The 22915-nt window shown below is 33.6% G+C and overlaps 1 protein-coding gene across 1 annotated transcript; it reads left to right on the plus strand.

Moving 5' to 3' along the window:
• The first annotated feature begins 6115 nt into the window (after positions 1–6115).
• Positions 6116–15989, plus strand: LOC108202615 (probable protein S-acyltransferase 23). Its single transcript, XM_017371092.2, has 13 exons — positions 6116–6528; positions 7278–7418; positions 7596–7708; positions 8107–8186; positions 8673–8836; positions 9744–9882; positions 9977–10076; positions 13192–13249; positions 14370–14447; positions 14548–14646; positions 15043–15121; positions 15209–15357; positions 15514–15989. Exons 1-13 carry the CDS (start codon positions 6283–6285, stop codon positions 15682–15684), a joined length of 1617 nt encoding a protein of 538 aa, XP_017226581.1. The 5' UTR covers positions 6116–6282; the 3' UTR covers positions 15685–15989.
• The last annotated feature ends 6926 nt before the right edge of the window (positions 15990–22915 follow it).

Genomic DNA, 22915 nt, shown 5'->3' on the forward strand with positions numbered 1-22915 from the left:
CTCATATCATGATCAACCGCAATTTCAGCAACAATGCTATGACGAACATTCAATGCAACAGTATGAGCCATGTGAGCAACATTATTATCAACTTCAATACGAGCAATCACAGTTTCAACAAATTCACTATCCTCAACTACAACGAGATCTACATGTTCCTCTAACCAATGTAGACGTGCCACTAAATCAGTTGAATGCGGTATGTGATATGTTGATAAATATGGACAAGAGTTTTTCGGATGGTATTATGAATTTTCGGAAGAGCTTTGATGAGAGTATCAAGATCATTAAGGAACTCAAATCTGAACAATTGATGATGGAGGCTCAAATTGCACAGTTGGCTAGTTCTTCCACTACATGGCAAACTGAATCCTCTCCACTCTCTCCATCTATTCAACCAGATATGGACATAAATACTGTCATACTTGCAAGTGAAAAAGAGTGTGATAATTTCTCAGTATGTGTTGACGATGTGTTTATTGATAAAGAGGAGGATCGTGCCATTTCTGATGAAATATATCGATGATGTTATTGTTGTAGACCATGTCCTTGGTGATGGGGTTAGCGAGGAAAGCATTACAAAATTAGTTCTTGTGTCTCTTCCATCATACGTGCTTAAAATACAATTTTCTACTCGGATGGACGACATAACTAAGGTTGATATGATATCAAGAATTGTTCAAGAGAATCTTTCTCAAAATTTTGTAGGATAACAATTTCGACACTCTATACATTTATGTGAAAACCAAGAGATTCAACTGACTCCTGTGAAAGTTAGGAGTTCTGAAAAACCACCACCTGAGCCTCCGCCTCGTATAAATATCAAGGGATTCCAATGTTTTCATGGATGTGAATTATATGGTTGTTTTATCACAAAGTTCTCCAAATCCACAAAATATTTTGATTAATTGTTACTTCTTGATGTGACAATTAAGTTTACTAATACTTGTTTGGAGACTTTTTGTAGGAAAGAACTCGTGATTTTATTCATGGTGGTGAGTTTATGTTCGAAAAAGTGGATACTCCTTATATATTTCTGACGAGATTTCAAAAGGTCAAGCTAGTAACTTTAAAGGAGCGCTTCTTGGAAGGCAACCCAAGGTGTCTGTAAGTTAATATATTATATAATATATTTTTTCTAATATTAACTTAGATTTTTAAATTTTTATTATTATATTTTTCACTCACGCGAGATGCCTAGATGAATTTTCTGTGAAGTGTTTCAGGTAATTTTAAAGCTATGAGAATAATTTATTTAAAACATTTAATGTTTTATTTAAATTTTGGAAGAAATGAGTTTTGGAAAAAAAATGGAACAAAAGGATACATAGAGACAGTGAAATTGTGTCGGGCAGCCTTACTTTTATGCTCCCATGCAAAAATGTCTATTAGGTAGAGGCTTGGTTTTGATAAATTTCATGGAGTTTTGATTCGTGCAGACAAATTTCATTGGAATGTGAATATATTTTCACGCCCGTAATTTCTTTCTGCATTTGTAGGAAGCAGGAGCAGAGATAGCGGGCAACCTCAATTTTCTGGCTGGCCCTCCGCATTTTCTGTCCTCCTTCAAAATTTAGGCGCACAAATTTTGCAACTACTCTTCCGCGCGTATACTTTGAATTTAGCCTAAAATTTTCAACTACTCTTCCGCGCGTATACTTTGAGTTAGCCCACAAGCAATTTTTCAACTACCCTTCCGCGGGTGTACATTGAGTTTGACCCACAAGCAATAGACCCAATCCATGCTTCATTTCAAGATCCAATCAGCAGCCACTGGGCTAGTTTACTTTGGCAAAGTCAGTCTAGTTGCTTGGTTCAACTCTGCCAGAAGCCAATGATCCACTTCCACATTATCCAGGAATATTTGTGTAGTGCAGGCCATCCACACTTTAAGCCCATCCAATCTCGGTCCAATTTTCAGTTGCTATCTACCTAGAGCCATCATAGATACAGCACAACCACTCTTCCACAGGTATACTTTGAGTTTAGCCCACAAGCAACAGACCCAATCCATGCTCCATTTCAAGATCCAATCAGTAGCTACTGGCCCAGTTTACTTTGGCAAAGTCAGTTTAGTTGCTTAGTCAATAGTTAAGGGAAGGGTTACTCCAACCACTGGACCAGGGTAAGACATTTATGTTAGAAAGAGTCATCTTCTGTTTGTTAAGCAATGTTTGGAGGGTTTCATTTCACAATTCAACGACATTTCATGAGAGTTTTGATTTTAACAAATATTATATAATTATATTAATGTACACACACAGATATATATATATATATATATATATATATATATATATATATATATATATTTGTGTCATATTTGTTCATTGAGGACAATAACCCATTTCGTGTGGGGATGGTTTTTTAATGATTAAAAAAATCAAAAAAAATTCATATATAATAAAATTGAAAAACAAAATTGAATTTTTTTAAAAATTAGGAAATTTTTTATAGTCTAGTCTTAAATTTAGGAAATTCATGTTAATTGTATTTAAATTAGAGCATGTAGTTATTTGATTTGACATGCATTTTTTTAGTAGATTTAATATATTTTTTTCAATATTCTTTTTAGTTTGGATTTACATAATTTAATGAAAGTGTATATACCAAGTTAATTTATTGTGACGAGTTTATTTGCATAATTTCTTGACTAGTTATATTGATCATATGTGATGTCTTGCATACTTAGAAATTATTTGTGCGTAAATATTAATTACACTATAAAATGCCAAAGAAACAAGACTTAGGCTACCTTAATTTTTGAGTCTTAGATATGAATCTACCGTAGAATTTTGATTATTCTATTTTGAGCTTAGAGTATGTAATTCTTAAGTTTGGGGAGCTGTGGGATGTATATGTCTTTAAAAAAAAGAAAAAAAAAATAGAATTTTGTTTGTGCTGGTATTAAGTGCATTTGTACTAGAAATAAATTTTCTTGGTGACTTTTCGCAACCCTTGATTATTGAAGAATTACTTGACTTCAAAATAATAGTAATAATAATAATAATAATAATAATAATAATAATAATAATAATAATAATAATAATAATAATAATAATAATAATAATAATAGTAATGATAATAATAATAATAATAATAATAATAATAATAATAATAATAATAATAATAATAATAATAATAATAATAATAATAATAATAATAATAATAATAATAATAACAACTAGCTAGCTTAGTCTTATGGAGGTCGTAATTCACTTACCCAGAGAAGCGTCTCAACCTTTGACCGAGCATGAAAATATAAATAAAAAAATATGAGAGGCATAGAAGTTCCTTTGCGACCCTAAGCTGTAGCTGACTTAACGAAGTGTTTAATCACTATTTTAATTAACGACTCATGGTTAAGACTCTGTTGAAGTTCGATGGTCTCTGTTTTGTTTCACTAGAGAGCATGTTGAGCACACACGATGCATTCCGTACTCGCAGTGGAAGAGTTGCATGACTAATATGTGAGATAGATGAATACCTTGATTGTTGCAAATTCTGAGTATTATTGACGAGGTTGATTTTTTCATGATTTGATTATCCACATATTCATTTAGTTTACATCCATATTAGTTGCATGTTTGAGACTTGGTAGAAAATAATGAATTTTGTGGGTATGTTTGCTATAAATCCTCACAAAACAAATCTCGTCCTACTAGGGTTGCCTACGGGTTTAACGGCTTGTTGTATACGCTCAATGCAATCGTGTCATCTACGAAAGTGGTGTTAGTTAGTTAGGACTAAATTTTATTTTTCTTATTTGACCGAGGACGTGCAAAGGCTTAGTGTAGGGATGTTTTTTTTTTAAAAACAGTGTAGGGATGTTTAATAGTATATATATTTATATATATATTCTATATGATTTAATTCTATATTTAATTATATTTTCCATTGATTTGGATATTTATTTAATATATTTTCATGTTTATTGTAGGAAATAAAGAATTGGTAATTATGAATTGGTTCAGATTAGATTTAGCCCAAGACAGTTGTCAACTTTAGGCTCTTTGACGGAAGGTCATAGCTCTTGCCTGATTATTTTTTAAGTTTTATGATGACAATTCATTTTATGAATTTATAATTATTTGTTATAGAAATTGCTTCATATATACAATATCTCTAATATCTGTGCTAAAACAGGGATACACATGTAGTGTCATTTTTCGCAAATATTGGAGCATTGTTTCGTCAGCGTACTCTGCCTCTCCCAATCATTCTAATCACAATTACATATTTATAGGACAAATATTTTAAGAGTCTGATTTAAAATTTTTCTTTTTATGATATAAAATCCATACATCCAAGTTGTATGATTAAGTTATATGAATTACAGAATAAATAATAAATATTATAAAATATTTATTTATTGATTCTTCTCATTTTTGTAAACTCAAATTTCAGAAAAACAATAAGTAACTAAAATGTAGGATTTTGTTCTGAGATAAGATTTTGAGAAGTTATTCTTCCAACTTCCTTATACAAACGCAAAAACTAAGTGGATTTTGACACGTGTGCTAATATGTTTTGGAATATCATTGAACTTTGGCTCACATATTAGAAGAAATTTTATGCTAAAATATGTCGTCCGTTGTTTGTAGTATACGAAGGAATTGTCATTTTCATATTTGAGCAAGTCATAATGGTCTTGCTCGGTGTTCAGCTTCCCAACCTGCTAAAGCCAAATATGTTGGTGCACTTAATGTGCTACTGGTCATGACATAGTGGAGAAGGTCTTTCTTTTGCAGCTGAGCACACAGAAATGGTGACTTAATATTGGAGATCACATATCTCAATATCCCTAAAATGACCAGCAATAATCATACATTCACAAACCTGAACCACGACTGAAATCCCAGTCCACTATAGTTCCATGTAATTCCTACCATTTTTAGATATACACAGTGACCAGTATCAATTAAGCCCAGACCAGGGTCTATGCCAAACTTTAATATACCATTATCACAAGCAAGAAATTCAAACATGTAAACTAAAATTATAAATGAGTTACATATAATACCTCCATTTGATGCTGATGCTTATTGGATATTTCACTTGCTCTTCCAAAACCCCTTGTAAATTCCTTCCCCCCTGTGAATTCCTTGAATCTTAGATGGATAGTTATAGATCGTTATGAATACCTTGGACAACCAACTGATTTTTCAGTGCCCAAGTACCTTATTACACGCAAGCAATTTATGATTATATATATTATACTATTTGGAGGATAATAGTTCATTAAACTGTAAATCATAATTGAAAGAGAAATTTAGCACATTAATTCTAAAGCACTTCAGATTTTCTATTTTATTATTCATTTTTTAACATAAATATATGAAAGTCATTTGTCTAGGCCTTTTTGTACAATATAAGAGGTTATCTTTTAAAGATTCTCATAAAAATTATTTTCTAAAGTGTATTCAATAATTAAGCCAAAAGTAATATAAATTATTCTACATTTGATTAGATTTCATTAACGTCCATTTTTACACAGCTAGTATAATATTATTTTTATACAACAGACTATTTAATGAAATCATATAAATACAAAACAATGATAGGGACTCAAATATAGTTAGTTACAACATGTTCTAAATATTACTAATTTAGACCCAATATCTAAGTATCGTTTTAATTAAATAATAATTTTTAACTTAGTGTATTAGTTTATGGTCTAATTAAAATATTAATTCTTAACTGAATATACTAATGTTAAACTATGTTGTGTTTTTAAACACTATTTTAGTAGAGACAGAAGTCATTCCTTCTAATTTTGGAAATGTCATGAATTTCAAATCAACAATGTTAGAAATATCTTATATATAGTTGCATCGAACAATAATATAATTGCATCGAATAATAATATAGTGATTATAAGTTGATACAGTATATTTTCTATGGTTAGACAAGAAAATAAAATATCGAACATTTTAATTTTCTCCAACAATCTAAATTTGTCCAATTAGAAGTTGATATGGTTTATTAATGTGAGGACATGTTTTGATTTTATATTTTTTCTGAGAGTACTGAATTTAATAATTTTTGACCGTTCTAAACACGCGTAGCGAGGACAAAATTTCATAGTAGTATTCTTAACGTGGGATATTTTTTTAAGAAAAAACTTTTTTGTTTTTGAGAAAATGTAATGGTGATCAGTTTGACGGGATCTCGATTTATGCCCTCTCATATATTAAATCAAAGTTGAATCTCCCAAACAATCCCTGTACAAATAAACCCTAAAACCCCAATTCAATTAAACACAAAATAATTCTGATCAAAATGGCATCATCAGAAATCGAAATTGTATCGGATGCAAGTGATCAAATGAATTTAGAGCAACCCCAGAATCAAAGTATTGTTATCTCCGACATATTTTCAGCTACTGCTTATGGAGATTTTAGCAAATTAAAAAAATTTGTAGAAGAAGATGGTGTTTCTGTTATGATTCCTGATGGGAATGGCTATTATGCCCTGCAGTGGGCTTCTCTCAACAATTTTCCTGACATTGCCCAGTATATTATTCAGGTCTCTCTCTCTCTCTCTCTCTCTCTCTCTCCCCCCCCCCTCTCTGTGTTCACTAATTTGAAAACCCATGTTTATTGTTGTTACTTGATTATGTCTTTGTTTAATTTTAGCTGTAATTTGATGGGTTGACTTTAGATTCATGAAATTGTTAGTAGGGTCTGAGAATACATCTGGTGCAAAGTTAGAGTCCCATTTGTTACTGTAAGAAAACATAATTTAAAGCTATATGTAAAAATTTCTCCACTCCAACCACGCGTTCCCCTTGTCAATAAGTTTAGCCAGCTCTATAATGTTTGCTATATTTGTTGATCCTCTAGAGACTTATAGGAATATTACACTTTATCTATTACCATAATAAAAATATATATTCTATTTATAACTACATGAAATAATAAAAAGATACTATTTTTTAAAATGTAGGCAAAACCATCGGACCACAACAGATTACAAGTTCAACAAATTTTACGGAATCAGTATTTTATATCATTTTAGTCAACACAGTTGGAGATGCTCTTATTATGTTGTATTATATTATCCTTAATAAGGTGGGAGGTGAAATTGTAGGTGGAAATTTTGTAATTTGCTTGTTTTTGCTCGTGTTTCTGAGTTGAAGGTTATGTCGGTACAAGCGAATGGAAATTTATATGGGATGGTTTGGTTGTCTTGAAAAATGGTTGAGATGTGGATTATAGTGCAATTATGTTTGTAAATAAGTGAAAGTTTACCGTGAATGTTTTGGTTGTTTGAAGCACGGTGCGGATGCAAATGCCACTGACCACATGAAGCAGACGGCGCTGCATTGGGCAGCAGTACGTGGCTCAATTGCAGTGGCTGGTGTGTTGTTGCAGAATGGAGCACAGGTGGAGGCTGCTGACATGAATGGCTATCGGGTAATAGTGAAGCAGTAAAATTATTTCTAATGGAGCACTTTATTGCTTGATATACCAATTTTCATTAAGGTCCATGGGAATTTTTTTGATAAAATTGTAAATAACGCCGCAGGTTCACCAAAAGAATTGTCTGATTTTCAAGATTGCTTTCGTCTCAACAGTAATATATTATTGCAGGCAGTTCATATTGCAGCTCAATATGGACAAACAGCATTTTTAAATTTCATTGTCGCAAAGTTTCATGCCGAGTTTGATGTACCAGATAATGATGGAAGAAGCCCTCTGCATTGGTATGTTTCTTAAGATTATTTAAGAGAGATCTTGTTTTTACCGTTAGATTCCCAACATTTTTTAACAATCAATTCTAATCTCGAAGTCAAAATGCTTCTAAACTCTACCTATATGGATTGTGTGTGAACTGTAGTGCTCGAGTGTATTTTGATCCTTGTTTAGCTGAACTTGTTTGTAGTTAGAAAAACAACTGTACTTTATAATCATTAGATGACATGGAAATTATTGAAAATATGAGCTCAACTTCTTCCAGCTTTTCTTCGATTATAGCTTAGCTACCCTTTTTTTAGATGGGTGATATAACCCTAGGTTTTATTTATGTTTAAATGTTAATATTATATTTTGATGTTTAAGGTCCATCTGCGTTTTACATGTACTCCTATTAAATTCCATTCAGGGCTGCATACAAAGGGTTTGCAGATACTGTCAGATTACTTTTATTCAGAGATGCGAGTCAAGAGAGACAAGACAAAGAAGGTAGCAGACTCATGATTCAACTTCTGTAAATAAGTTAACTCTTACACCCCCCCCCCCCCCCCCCCCACACACACACACACATACACCACTCTCCAGGTTCTCTTTACATGACAATATTAAAATAGTTGAAAGGTTGATAGGCAATGATCAGAAATATTAGGCCATAGATAAATAAGTCATCATATTTTGTCAAATTAAATTATCAATATTGTTTTCCTGATATAGTTTGTGTGCCCTGTCACATGGATAAAGTGAGTCATCTTGGTAAGATATTGATTTTAAGTAGATGAATCTTCATGAATAAAGTGAGTAATCTTAGTAAGATATTGATTTTTAAGTAGATGAATCTTCATAAAATACCATCCTACTTTATGTTATAGCGTCAAACAGAAATCCTCAGTTCTACCCTTTTAGTTTTATTTATGCAGTACAGTACAATAGTTGTCCATCTGTCACAGTAATCGAGGCAACTTTCTTTTTTCTTAGGTTGTACCCCGTTGCATTGGGCTGCATATCAAGGAAATGTGGAGGTCTGCACTGTACTTGTATATGCAGGCACAAAGGAGGAATTGATAGTAAAGGATAGTACTGGACTTACTCCTGTACAGATTGCTTCCGATAAAGGTCACCGGAGTCTCACTTCTTTCCTTGTACGTAGCTTTGTATTGATGCTCCTCTAATAGGTTATATATTATGTGAGTATGTCGTCATGATAAATTGTTGTCTTGTGATTCAACTTCAGGATCAGCAGCATCGTACATGACTAATTGACTGTTGTCATAATTATTTAGTTGGTCATACAGGTGTTCACTGTGTAGTTTGAGTGTGTGACTAATTTATTTGCAGTAATCTGGGTTGTAGTTGTGAGTGAAAAATCATAATGTGGATAGTACTCTGTTTGGGTTTGCTGAACATATTAGATAGTAAAAATAAAGATGGAAATAATCATAACAGAAACGTGTGCTATAGGGTATTATAACAAGTCATTTGATAATGTAACTTCCCAAGATTGATTTTTCAATGCATTAATCTTGTTCATGAGGTAGGTACACTTGTTTAGTAGTGTAATCTGTTGGGTAAAAGTGTCTGCATATTGGTAGTGATAATTTAAGTTTAACTCACAAAAATTGTTATTTTTTAATCTCGTTCATATAAAGTATATACCTCACAGGTATAATGCTGACATGTGTTGACCTGTTGGTAGATATTGCATTAGTCATTATGGAGTATAACCCTAGTTTTTTTTATTTTATTTAAGTGGCCAATAGAAGCTATAAGTGTTATTGACTTAATGATATGTATGTGGTGCACTATCATATTTGTGGGTCCAAGTAAATGATTTCCTATAACTTGTAGTTCTTTTATTATGAATGATCTGTTTCGCTTGTGATAATTGATTTCTAATTGACCCTGGAGAAAATTAAAATTTACCCTTGAGTGAATTATATATTACTTAGTCATACACTATAGCTGTTGTAATACTCCGTAAAGCTAATAGTATATATCTGCCTATATTGATGCTTTGACACAAATATGGATTAAATCTGATTTTTGCAGCTTAGAGCGCAGCATGCACAAGGCATTTCCTGGAAAGACAGAGTTTTCTCTGGAAAATTGAGTTTTGTAGGTTATGCACCTATACTGTTCTTTATAATAGTTATAACCACCTTGATGTTCATCAATACAATACTTCTTGGTAGGTAATTGAACCTTGTTTCTGGAGTACTTTTAGATTTATATGAAGTTATATTAACATTCTAATCATGATTTTCTTCGTATTCTCTTGCCAGCTTCCAATCTTCCAAAAGTTACTGCTGTAGTTGGACTTTGGGGATGGACGGCTGTTTCAATATCATTTTGTACAGTTTTAATGTTAATCCGTTGCAGCAGGTACAGTTCAATTATGATTCTGATCTCCCTCTCCCTCTCCCCCCCTCTCTCTCTCTCTGTGTGTAACTACCTCTCTCTCTCTCTCTCTCTCTCTCTCTCTCTCTGTAACTACCTTTTTTTCCCAGTCTCTCTAATCTCTATCTCTTTCTATCTGATCTCTTTCTTCTCTGCCTATCTCTCTATTTCTCTCTCTGCTCTATTTATCTTCTAATCTCTCAATTCACTGTTACTTTTACATTTTGGCACATGTATAGCAGAAAACACCAAAAAAAACACACAAACACAAAACTGAAAAACATAAATCCTGACAGTTGATCTAGGTTATCATATAGAAATAACTATATGCTTTGCTGCATGAAGGAGACTATTTATCAATGACCAGGGATGGAAATCCCATTTTCTGGGTTGAAGAGTGAAGAGTGGATCACGGGTATTTTGGGCAATTAATGTCTGTGTTCATATTATATCGTGAGAATATTGGGGGTGAAGGAGAATCGGATTTGAGACCTCTGCCAAACAAAAGCTCTATACCATGTTGAGAACCGGTCCATCTAAAACCCTAAAGTGTTCAAGAAAGGCCCAAATGGATCTTATGCTATTTTCAACAACACTTACGGCTTACCTGAACCCAATTCAACTGAATTTACACACAAATTTTTCTTATTAACAAAAATCTTTCTTATTAGCAAATTTAACTAATTTGCGACATGCACACGCACTGGGTCTTACTCTAATATAAACCAAATTAGCCTACAAATTAAAAACTAGTCTCTGATCAATTTTTAATCACTATTTTTAACTACAGAAATCACCCGTTTGTACATCACAAATCATTATCTTATATATAACATCTCTCTAAAATATAATCACACACACACACACACACACACACACACAATGTATATGATTATCATCTTCACCCGTACGGTAATAATGGACCTCCTTCCACCATTAACAGCACCTTTTATGACTTGCCACTATCGCATAGCATCACTAATAGCCGCCGCCATTTGTCACTATAACTTACCACAACTAGCGACTACTTACTACTCCCTCCGTCCCATTGATTAGTATATATATGGGGAGTGGCACGGAGATTAAGAAAAAGTGTAATTTAGTAAAGAAAAGTAAGAAAAGTGGGTGAAGTGGTGGGACCCATTAATATTTAATGTGTAAAAGGAGTGTAGTGCGAGTAAAGTGGTGGGACCTACTAATATTTAATGTATAAAGTTGGTGTGGTGGAAGAATATAGTGGGTGTAGTTAAGTTTTTATATTATAAAAACTTACTATTTTTGGTATGTATACAATTGATGGGACGTCCCAAAAAGAAAACTGTATACAATCCAATGGGACGGAGGGAGTATACCATAACACACCTCTTCTTATCACTTACTACCATCATGGACCTCCTCAACTATAATTGATCATCAATAATTGGCTACCAATAATTAACATAAGTAGATTTTTTTAATTATCAAAAATAAAACTACTGATTTTACTGTATGAAACAATGTTTAATGCAATATAAACTAGTGATTCATGTAGTTGTAAACATTGATTATGGAACTGGTTTTTAGTTTGTGTTTAAGAATTGGTTTGTATTTGATCACTAGAATGTGTCAAGATTGAGGGTCCATTGGTTAAACAATTGAGGAATAGGAAATACATATTAGAGATGAGAAAGCGTGAGGGTGCGGAATTGTGAGATGGAGAGAGGTAAAGGAGGCGGCTGGAAGAATTTAGTATAGTTGGGGTTAATTTTAGTATCACTCAACTGGTTTATTTTGGATTTGGACTTTTTAAATTTGGGATAACTGAAACCAAAACAAAACTCTTTAGGTATGAAATATCATTTAAAAAACAGGTTCGGTCAATTAGGATCAGAATGAATCAGGAATCCATCAGATCAGGATAATCTCTCATCCATAACAATGACCAAGCTTTTACTTAATCTTTATTAGTTATTTCTTTGATTTATGTTTCTTCATTTATCTAGTTTCTTAACAAAACATTGCTGCTAGACGTCGTATTCTGCTTGGATATGGAGCATCCCCTGATTTATTGAACATATGATTGAGATTTACTTTAGATGAATGACGGTAAAGCTCAGTGTGCTGTTTATTTTCAGTTCCATCCTATTACCTGTATATTTTTCTTTTCTAAATGAGGATGCTAAGCTAAATGAAAGAAGAGTAGCAAAACATGAAGATTGAAAGCACATTCACAGAAATAAAGAGGTGGAGAAATTAAACCTTAGAGGAACTTGGATTGAGAAAATCCGGCTTCTTATTTTCTATATATCATGACATCACGGCATAGTTTACAGAATAATTTTCTGTCATCCTGCACAGTAAGTAGTTGTCTATGACACCCAACGGCTTTTTGGGTAATCAACCCATCTGTTTAGACCTGACCTAGTGTACTAAATTTAAAAAAACTCACAACATTACTCTGTCAAGCCTTTCTGATTGAAATTAACTGTACTTGCAAATTTGCAACCCCTGAGCAACAACTTGCGAGGATGCCGGTATCGACTAACCGTCTCCAGCACCGCAGCTAGTTTCAGTAGGAATTGTCGCCTTCTCTTCACTTCTTTCTTCGTCTAATCATGATTTCTTTCTCCTCTCTTTGCTTTTTTACATCTTTGTCGTATTATTTCTTTCTATTCCATTGTTTCTTACTTTTTACTCCAGCTTTATTTTTTTTAGCCGGCTACTTCTTTTAGGCTCTAGTATACCCACTGGTAACTTAATCTATACAAGTTAATATCTAATATTAAGCCTCTTGACGTAATAATTACTTTGATCATTTATGAAGTATCAAGTACGATTTTGCTACTTTTGCTGCTTGATACCTTGATGACATTGATTAATATGCCAGTGTATCTTCGAGCTACTTATATGCACCTTGAATACAACATTGTTTTGTAATTACTTCATGTTTCTGCCCTTGTAAACTTTTAATGTTCGGTGTCCAAATGAAAAACTTAAATTACTCGATTCACAGAGGTCTAAGCCTCGAAGTCTCTAACAGAGAACGTTATATCATGTATGATATGTTGTCGGTCTATGTTGATTGATCTATATGGTAACTGATTGTCTCATTCAAATACAGTAAAGATCCAGGCTTTATAAAGTTTGCAAGAGGAACTGGACACTTTACTGATACGGAGGTATGCTGATACTTCCAATTTCTTTTTATGAACTTTGTGGAAATTCACAAAAGCCCTACTGTTTAAACGGAGGACCAGTACATTTGCAATATGTACTTTGAGGTGGTATTTGCTGTTGTTCTTTCAAAAGTTTCAAATGATTTTGTAAATATCTGAATTTAACATGATGTGATGTGTTTCTTAAAATAAAAATATTGTTTTAAGGGTTTTGGTCCCTGACAACTGATTGTCAGGGACTCTTTATCTAAATAATGTTTTAAGGGTTTTGGTCCCTGACAACTGATTGTCAGGGACTCTTTATCTAACACACAGCTCCATTACCAACAGATCTGTATTTCAAGGGTCTGGATTGAAACTTTTTTTTAAGTATCCGCTATAATTTTCCACGGATAGGAACTTTTCCTATCCGTGGAAAATTTCCGCGGATAGGAACTTTTCCTATCGGCGGAAAATTACAGCGGATACTTAAAAAAACGAAGTTTTAATCTGGACCCTTGAAATAGAGATCCGACGCCCCTGGAAGTGTGTGTTAAATAAACAGTTCCTGCAACCAGTTGTCAGGGACCAGGACCCTTGTTTTAATTCTCAGTTATTTTATCCAGTCTAGGAAAGATCTTTTATCCTTGATTTACAGTATTGATTTGTCGAATTTAGACCCAAAGTATGGCTGAAAAAGTTGACAACTCTTTGTTCTCTCGATAACTAGCAAACGGGAATCTCAATGTTTTTTCAAGGTTGGGATTCGTGGAGTGGTGGACCATTTTGTTGTCTGGATCCTAATATTGTGCATAGCTCTAGTTATCCCGGGCCTGCAGGAAAATCTAACCTCTCGGGTCCTCCCTGTTTGTTATGCCTAAATTGGCCTGGACAGATACCTGAGTTATTTCTGTAAATGACCTTTTACATCTCAGTTACCTTATTTCTTAGTTGCAACTTTTCCTTCAGTTGAATAAGATAGTTAAGAAAAAAAGTGTATTTAGCAAGAAAAAAAGAAGAAAAAGAACAGAGTGTTTCAACTTACTTTAGTCTGTGGCTTATGTACATTATTTTAGAACCTTTCAGTAATGCTGTTCTTTTAGTTAAAAACTGCCATTAACCAAAATATTATTCTTAAGTGCAGGACCCTTTACTGAATGTTGATCTGAACAATCCTGCTATATCACTTCGAGATTGGTCTCAACTCTGTCCTACCTGCAAGGTTTGTCAATCAATTTTCTCCTCTTATGTTTGAAAATGGGCAAGTTCTCTGTTACAATGCTTTCTAACAAATGGGGCTTGTGATTCCTTTTCCATTCCAGATTATAAGGCCTACCCGCTCCAAACATTGCCCTGTATGTAAGCATTGCGTGGAACAGTTTGACCATCATTGCCCCTGGATATCTAATTGTGTAGGAAAGGTAACCCATGGGGTCTTTTTAGATGGCATTTTATCATCTGGAAGCTTATTCGTAGGAGATGAAATTCGATACTTGCATCACAATGGTTGACTACTTTAGAGAGAGTAAATGACTAGTCCTACTAGGAATTAGGGGCATGAGGCATCTTAATTGTAGTAAATATATATTACCATTAAAAGACTTGCCCACTTTCATAAAAAAAATTAAGTACTTATGGATGGTTGACCCTACAGACTAGTTTAGTTCAGGAATTGATATTTGTATATATACATCAAAAAGATTTGGAAATTGTATTTTGAGCACAAATGTCACCTTTGGATTTGTTATTTTTTGAAAAAGTTCTCTATCGGAACATCCTGATCAGAGTTATTATTTCTAATATATTGAGGTTTGCAGAGGAATAAATGGGACTTCTTCATCTTTGTCTTCATGGGAACTTCAATAGCATTCCTTGGTGCCGTTGTTGGCTTCCACAGTATGTGGGCACAATAATCATTTCTTTAACTTGCTATTGTATTATTGAAGTTTTTGTTTTAGATTACAGCCTTATCCTTCCTGGCAGGGTTATGGACATCAGCACCAGTATTACAAGACGAAGAGATATGGATTCACCACCTGGTGGTTCAACATCCTGGTGCTGTTGTATTTATGTTTGTCGATGCTATAATTTTAATTAGTTGTGGAACTTTAATGACAGCACAACTATATCAAGTAAGTAATTTGATTTTATCTCTGAGAACATGGTTTCAAGTATCTTTTGTGGGAGTTGGAATTGAATATGTTGATATTATGTTTTGAGTTATTCTTTGCATGACTTGGCAAAAACCTTCTCTCACTTTAGTCTTGTGAATTTTCTTTAAAATGCAGATATCAAGGAACATCACCACAAATGAATTATCAAATCGCGCACGTTACGGATATCTTCATGGTCCAGATGGCCGTTTTCACAATCCTTACGATCGGGGTTTGCTCAAGAATTGCTCAGATTTTTTTATCCGTGGATACACTGATGATCTGATTGCACATCCTCCTTCATGATTACATATCATAGAACATATTTATGATTTTAAAAGGGCTGGTTTCATGCTACACGTCGATGAAACTTTTTTAGTGAAAGTTTGAAACCAAGGGGAGACCTTCAGATCGCTTCTATGTAGATATCTTAAGGTCGTGTTAGAAACCCCCCATCTTTTGTTGTATACAGCTTCCTCGGTATAGGGAAAGAACCATTCTGTATTTTCGAAGACAGGACTTGCCTCAAAATGTTTGTTGCTGTGAAAAAAATAGATGCTGATCATTTGTAACGTAAAAGTAACAGTAGTAGTTATTGTTTTGTGCGTTCATCCATGTTTACACATATCTGGTGTAGCTTGAAATTACTGCTGTTTAGGACTGGTTGAAGGTAGGCCTGACAATTTGATACGTAACACGCTAACACGAAACGCGAGAAAAATAGATATGGGTTTTGATTTTTGATACATGAAACATGAAATTACATGAATACGAAATTACATGATAGATTTCGTGTCGGATATGGGTTTTCATTTGGGGGACATGAAAATACACGAAATATTTGTACATAAATTTTATTATATATATGTTATACTATATTAAATATATACTTGTGTTAAATAAATATATATTTATATGTATATGTAGATACATATTATAGGTACATTAACAAATTTTTAGATAATTGTATGCGAGCATAAATATATCATTCATGTTTAGTAAAATTAAACAAAAAAATAAATATTAAAGCCATTTTTTAATGAAAATTATATTATTATTTATATATAATGTACACGAAAAGTACATGAAAAATACACGAAACGTTTCGGATTGGATACGTGTTTCTAATTAGGTACACGAAATTAATAACGAGCGGATACGAGTTTCACCTTCCAGTCCACGAAACACGAAAATACACGAAACGAAAGTATACGAAACGAAATGATTGCCACCTCTAGTTGAAGGTAATACGGGTAGTTTTGATGTTGTTCAAACTAATGCTTAAAACTTTAGTATTCAGTTGGGTAAGAAAAATGTTTAAGCATAATCGTCGATTATTTTTGTATATAAATTTGACTCTTGATAGTTCGAAGTAGGCTTTGCGTTACTGTACTTTAGAGTTTAGAAGTTAGTCTAGTTGATTTCACCTCTTAGTTTGAGCACTTCCATGTTTCCGGTGCTGACTTTGATGATTCTGCAACTCATAGTGTCGATGCTGACTCTGGTCCTGATAGTATAAAGGGGAGGATTCTGGCTAATGTAAATCATGAAGCTCCTCTTGTTCATATTCCCAAGATACTGTTAAAATAATAAGCTAAACTTTATTAATATTTTTACTATTTAGAATATTCCTAAAAGCTTCTAGAATGGATCTTTGAGTTTATGGATTTTTGAGTTGGTAGTCTTTTGAGTTGATGTCCTTTTGCATTTCAAGATGGTTCATGTACCTAGTATTAAGTAAGTATTCTAGTAGGTTCCATATAGTCCTATAAATAGGACCATCTTCAAGCTTTGTAATCCATCAAAAAAAAAATATTAAGTTCTTTTGAGTGATACAATATTTGTGAGTTTTATATATTTTGTGTGAGAAGTTGTGTGGATTATTGAGAACAAGTTTTTTCTCTTTAATCTCCAACATATATTATATTTATATTCCTACAAAGTGGTATCAAGAGCAAGGTTTAGAGATGGCGTACAACAACAATATGTTGCAACCTCAACTTTCTCGTTTGACGGGAAAGAATTAAAACCAATGGAGCATTCAAATGAAGGTGTTATATGGCTCTCAAGATCTTTGGGAGGTTGTGGAAAATGGTTATGAAGAATCGGCGAATCAAGCCAATTTTCCGGCACAACAATTAAACACTCTAAAGGGGAATCGCAAGAAGAACAAAAAGGCTCTCTACTTTATTTAACAAGCGGTAGATGATGTTATTTTTAAGAGAATTTTTATGGCATCAACATCAAAGGAGGCATGGGAAATCCTCAACAAAGCATACAAAGGAGAAGAAAAGGTAAAAATGGTGAGACTTCAAGCTTTAAGAGGTGAATTTGAATTACTTAAGATGAAGGAAAGTGAAACGGTGGAGGAATTCTATAATCGAACAATTTCGATTGTTAATCAATTTCGTGTCAATGGAGAAGAAATTACGGATAAAAAAGTCTTAGAAAAAATTCTTCGTAGCGTGACTCGAATATAGGAGCATGTTGTTGTGGCCATTGAAGAATCAAAAGATTTAAATACTTTCTCTCTTGAAGAATTGTTGGGCTCACTACAATCTCATGAACTCCGAATCAAGCAATTTGATTCCTCTCCTTCCGAGAAAGCTTTTCAAATTCAAGACACTAGTTGTGGTGGTTTTAGAGGGAGAGGTGGAAGAGGATCATTTCGTGGTCGAGGACAAGGAAGAGGAAAAATGCAAAGTGAATATTCAAGTTCATATCAAAGAGGAAGAGGAAGAGCTTGTGGAGGTTGTAATGGAAGAGGAAGAGGTAATTCTTTTAATTTTCAACGCCATTATTGTCATAAAATTGGGTATATGAAAAACGATTGTTACAAAAGAATTAATGATGAAAAGGACGATTCAAATTTTCTACATAAAAATGTTGAGGAGAAAGATGAAAGCACGCTTCTTGTTAGTAATGTTCAAGAAGAGTCTTTCGAAGATGTTTGGTATATCGATAGTGGTTGTAGTAACCACATGACCGGAAATAAAAATTGCTTTGTGAATTTTGTTGAAAGTGTCCAACGAGAAGTCAAGACGGGGGACAACTAAAGGCTCATTGTCAAAGGTTGTGGTGATGTTCCAATCCGAACAAAGCAAGGTACAAATTATATCTATAGCGTTTATTATGTTCCCGATCTTAAGCATAATCTTTTAAATGTTGGGCAACTTTTAAGAAAGGGACATGATGTGAATTTTAAAAATGATTATTGTGAGATCAAAGATAAAAATCGGGTCCTTGTTGCGAGAGTAAAGATGACATCAACCAAAATGTTTCCAATAATAATTCAAAGTGGGTCTCTTCCATGCTTTGCTAATATTGTGAATGACAAGTCTTGGCTTTGGCATCTTCGATATAATCACTTGAGTTTTAGCACTCTATCTAAGATGTGTAAAGGTCATATGGTGAGAGGCATCCCAAGTATTCAAAGGCAAGATCAAGTGTGTGAAGATTATGTTTTTCGCAAACATCATCGAGATCCATTTCCAAAAGGCAAGGCATGGCGAGCTAAAGAACCTTGGAGTTGGTACATTCGGATTTGTGTGGACCTATGCGCACAAACTCAATTGGAGGTTGTCGTTATTTTCTCACTTTTATTGATGATTATAGTCGCAAGATGTGGGTTTATTTTCTCAAAGAAAAGTCTCAAGTATTTGAAATATTTAAAAAATTTAAAACACTTATGGAGAAATAAAGTGGCCATTATTTGAAGACACTAAGATCCGATCGTGGCGGTGAGTATATATCCCGATAATTTGGAAGTTTCTTAAAGAAGCATGGAAAACAACTAACGGTTCGTTCAACCCCTCAACAAAATGGGGTGGTCGAGAGGAAGAACAGAATAGTTATGGAGCTTGTCCGGAGTATGTTGAAAACAAAAGGCTTGCCTAAAATGTTTTGGGCTGAAGCGGTGGCATGTGCATGTTATGTTCTCAATCGTGCACCTACTAAAAGTGTACATGGAAAGACTCCACAAGAAGCTTGGAGCCGCAAGAAACCATGTGTTTCTCGCTTGAGAATTTTTGGAAGCATTAGTTACTCTCATGTACCCGATGAAAAGAGAGGCAAACTTGACGATAAATCTGAAAAATTCATCTTTGTTGGCTATAGTGAAGCTTCCAAGGCATACAAATTTTATAATCCTATCACAAGGAATGTTATAATTAGTCATGATGTAATTTTCAATGAGGAAGCTTCGTGGGAATGGGAGAAAGAGAAAGAAAGTTCAAGTATTTTTCTTGACAATGATGCATTTGATCCAATTGAAGAAGAAGGCTCCACTCCACCTACTCCACCATCTAATTCTCCTCCAAGCTTATCATCATCTTCAAGTTCTGAATCACCACCTCAAAAGACAAGATCTATGGCGGACCTTTATGGAGCAACAATAAGAATTTTAGAAGATGAGTTTGTTGATTTTGTCTTGTATGCAAATGCGGATCCGGTCACTTTTGAAGATGCCGCTAAAGAAAATAAATGGAGGCATGCCATGGATCAAGAAATTGATGCAATTGAAAGAAATCAAACACAGGATTTAGTGGAAGCACCTAAAGGGAAGAAACCTTTTGGAGTCAAGTGGGTTTACAAAACAAAGGTAAATGCACAAGGTGAAGTTGAGAAACATAAGGCACGATTGGTGGTAAAAGGCTACAAGCAAAAGTATGGTGTTGATTACAAGGAAGTCTTTGCTCCCGTGGCACGCCTTGAAACAATTCGTTTGATACTTTCTTTGGCCGCTCAAAATAAGTGGCAAGTTCACCAAATGGATGTCAAATCTGCCTTTTTGAATGGAGTCTTGCAAGAAGAGGTGTATATTGATCAACCACCGGGCTATGTGAAGAATAATGAGGAGAATAAAGTCTATCGGTTGAAGAAGGTTTTGTATGGCCTGAAGCAAGCCCCAAGTGCGTGGTATAGCCATATAGGTAATTATTTTATGAAGATGGGTTTCAAAAGGTGTCCATTTGAGCAGACACTTTACATCAAGGTGAACAAAAGTAATATTCTCATCATTGGCCTATATGCGGATGATTTAATTTTTGCGGAAAACAATCATGATGACATCGAAGAATTCAAGAAGAATATGATGCAAGAATTTGAGATGACCGATTTAGGCTTACTTCACTACTTTCTTGGTATTGAGGTGAAGCAAGATGAAAATGGAATATTTATCTCTCAAGAAAAATATGCAAGGGATTTGATGAAAGAATTTCGAATGCAAGATGCGAAACCATTTAGTAATCCCATTGAAGTTGGCTTGAAGCTAAGTAAGGATGACGACTCTAAATATATTGATCCAACATTATATAGAAGTCTTATGAGGAGTTTGATGTACTTGACTGCCACTCGACCGGATATCACCTATGGTGTTAGTTTGATTAGTAGATTCATGGAGCAACCAAAAAAGACACATTGGGAGGCCGGAAAAAGAATTTTGAGGTATGTTCGTGGAACACTTGGTGATGGACTTTATTATCAAAAGGAAAAAGACTCCAAGGTGATTGGATATTGCGATAGTGACTGGGTTGGGAGTGTTGATGATAGTAAAAGCACTTCAGGCAATGTTTTCTTCATAGGCTCAAGTGCCATTACATGGATGTCAAAGAAACAACAAGTTGTGGCTCTCTCAACGGCGGAGGCAGAATATATTCATTTGTCATTGGCTAGTTGTCAAGCTTTGTGGACCACATGGGTGTTGGAGGATCTATGCATGCCACGAAAGAAAGTCCAATTATATATCGTGATAGCAAGTCCGCTATAGCACTCACAGAAAATCGGGTGTTTCATGGGAAGAGCAAGCATATAAGAATCAAATATCATTTTATTCGAGATTTGGTGAAGAAAGGAGAAGTTGTGATTAAACATTGCAAGCCACAAGAGCAGATTGGAGATATCTTTACGAAACCTTTGAGGCCGGACATTTTTAAGGAGTTGAAGAATAAACTTGGCCTGAGAAAAAGTTTAGCTTAAGGGGGATGTTAAAATAATAAGCTAAACTTTATTAATATTTTTATTATTTAGAATATTCCTAAAAGCTTCTAGAATGGACCTTTGAGTTTATGGACTTTTGAGTTGATGTCCTTTTGCATTTCAAAATGGTTCATGTACCTAGTATTAAGTAAGTATTCTGGTAGGTTCCATATAGTCCTATAAATAGGACCATCTTCAAGCATCAAAAAAAATATTAAGTTCTTTTAAGTGAAATACAATATTTGTGAGTTTTATATATTTTGTGTGAGAAGTTGTGTGGATTATTGAGAACAAGTTTCTTCTCTTTAATCTCCAACATATATTATATTTATATGCCTACAGATACGCTTGCGGTTTGTACATTGCGGATACTCTAGTCTAGTCAAGGAGGAATATGGTGTTGAACGATTTTATGAGAATTTATACCAAAGTAGCCACTTTTTTCGTTAAAATGTATAGCTCATACTCGATGTCCATAAGTACACATCTTAAATACTTAAATCATTATAATTATAAATAAATAATACAATGGTCTTGTTTGGAAAGATAATTCAAGAGCTTATGAAGGACTTATTTTTTCTCAAAATGTATATTTTTATAATTGTTTTGCATATAATTGTCATGAAGGTCTTTAATATTCATTATATAGAAAAAAGCAGGGTTTATTTTAAAAAAATAATAAAATTATTACTCTTTTCTAGAAATAATTCCTTTCTAAAAAATAAGTTTAAGCCAAACAGGCACAATATTTCTTATGATCAAAAGAAAACAATACTCAATGTTCACAATTACTTATCTTAAATACTCAGATCATTATAAATCATAGTATAATATTTTTAATAAATATTACTCGACGTCCACAAATACTTATTTACGCGCATATCATTATAAATAATAGTGCAATATTTGTAATAAATATTAACAAAAAACGTACGAAACGCAGTCATCTGATATAGTATAGTATTTTACACACGCCTCATATAATAAAATTAAATCAAAATTATACATGCAAAATAAATTAAATCACATAGACCTTATATAATAATATTAGATCAAAATTATACATGTAGAAACATGTTAAATAAAATTAAATTAGAATTAGTTTGAAATTAGTTGTCCACACTTTTAATACAAAATCATATTTTCAAAGTTAATTCTACTTCACATATCTCTTATCTATATTTCCTAAATCAACCTCATTCCACGTATTATAGTCATTTAATACAATTAATTTGTGAACGTATTAATTTTTTATTATGAATTAGTAGTACCTCTGTAAATTAATTAAAAAGCAGTTACTATTAAGCAAGAAAGTCAGCAATTTGAATGATGCATGGCAAAGTGTAAGGTGCCACGTATCCAATTCGTTACTTTCTTCCTCTCCCTTTCTTTTCTTTCCCCAGTGTTCTCACAATCCTCTCGCTCGAAATCTCTCACCCTTTCTCGTGCCTCTTTACTCCGTTTCTCCCCCAAATCCGGCCGCATCTTCTTCTATATCTTCTTCTAACCGCTGGCGCCAAGCTTCGATGCTGCCACCTCTTTTCAGTGCTTCCGGCGATCC

Source organism: Daucus carota, chromosome 9, assembly GCF_001625215.2.
Source record: "Daucus carota subsp. sativus chromosome 9, DH1 v3.0, whole genome shotgun sequence".
Taxonomy (NCBI): Eukaryota; Viridiplantae; Streptophyta; class Magnoliopsida; order Apiales; family Apiaceae; genus Daucus; species Daucus carota.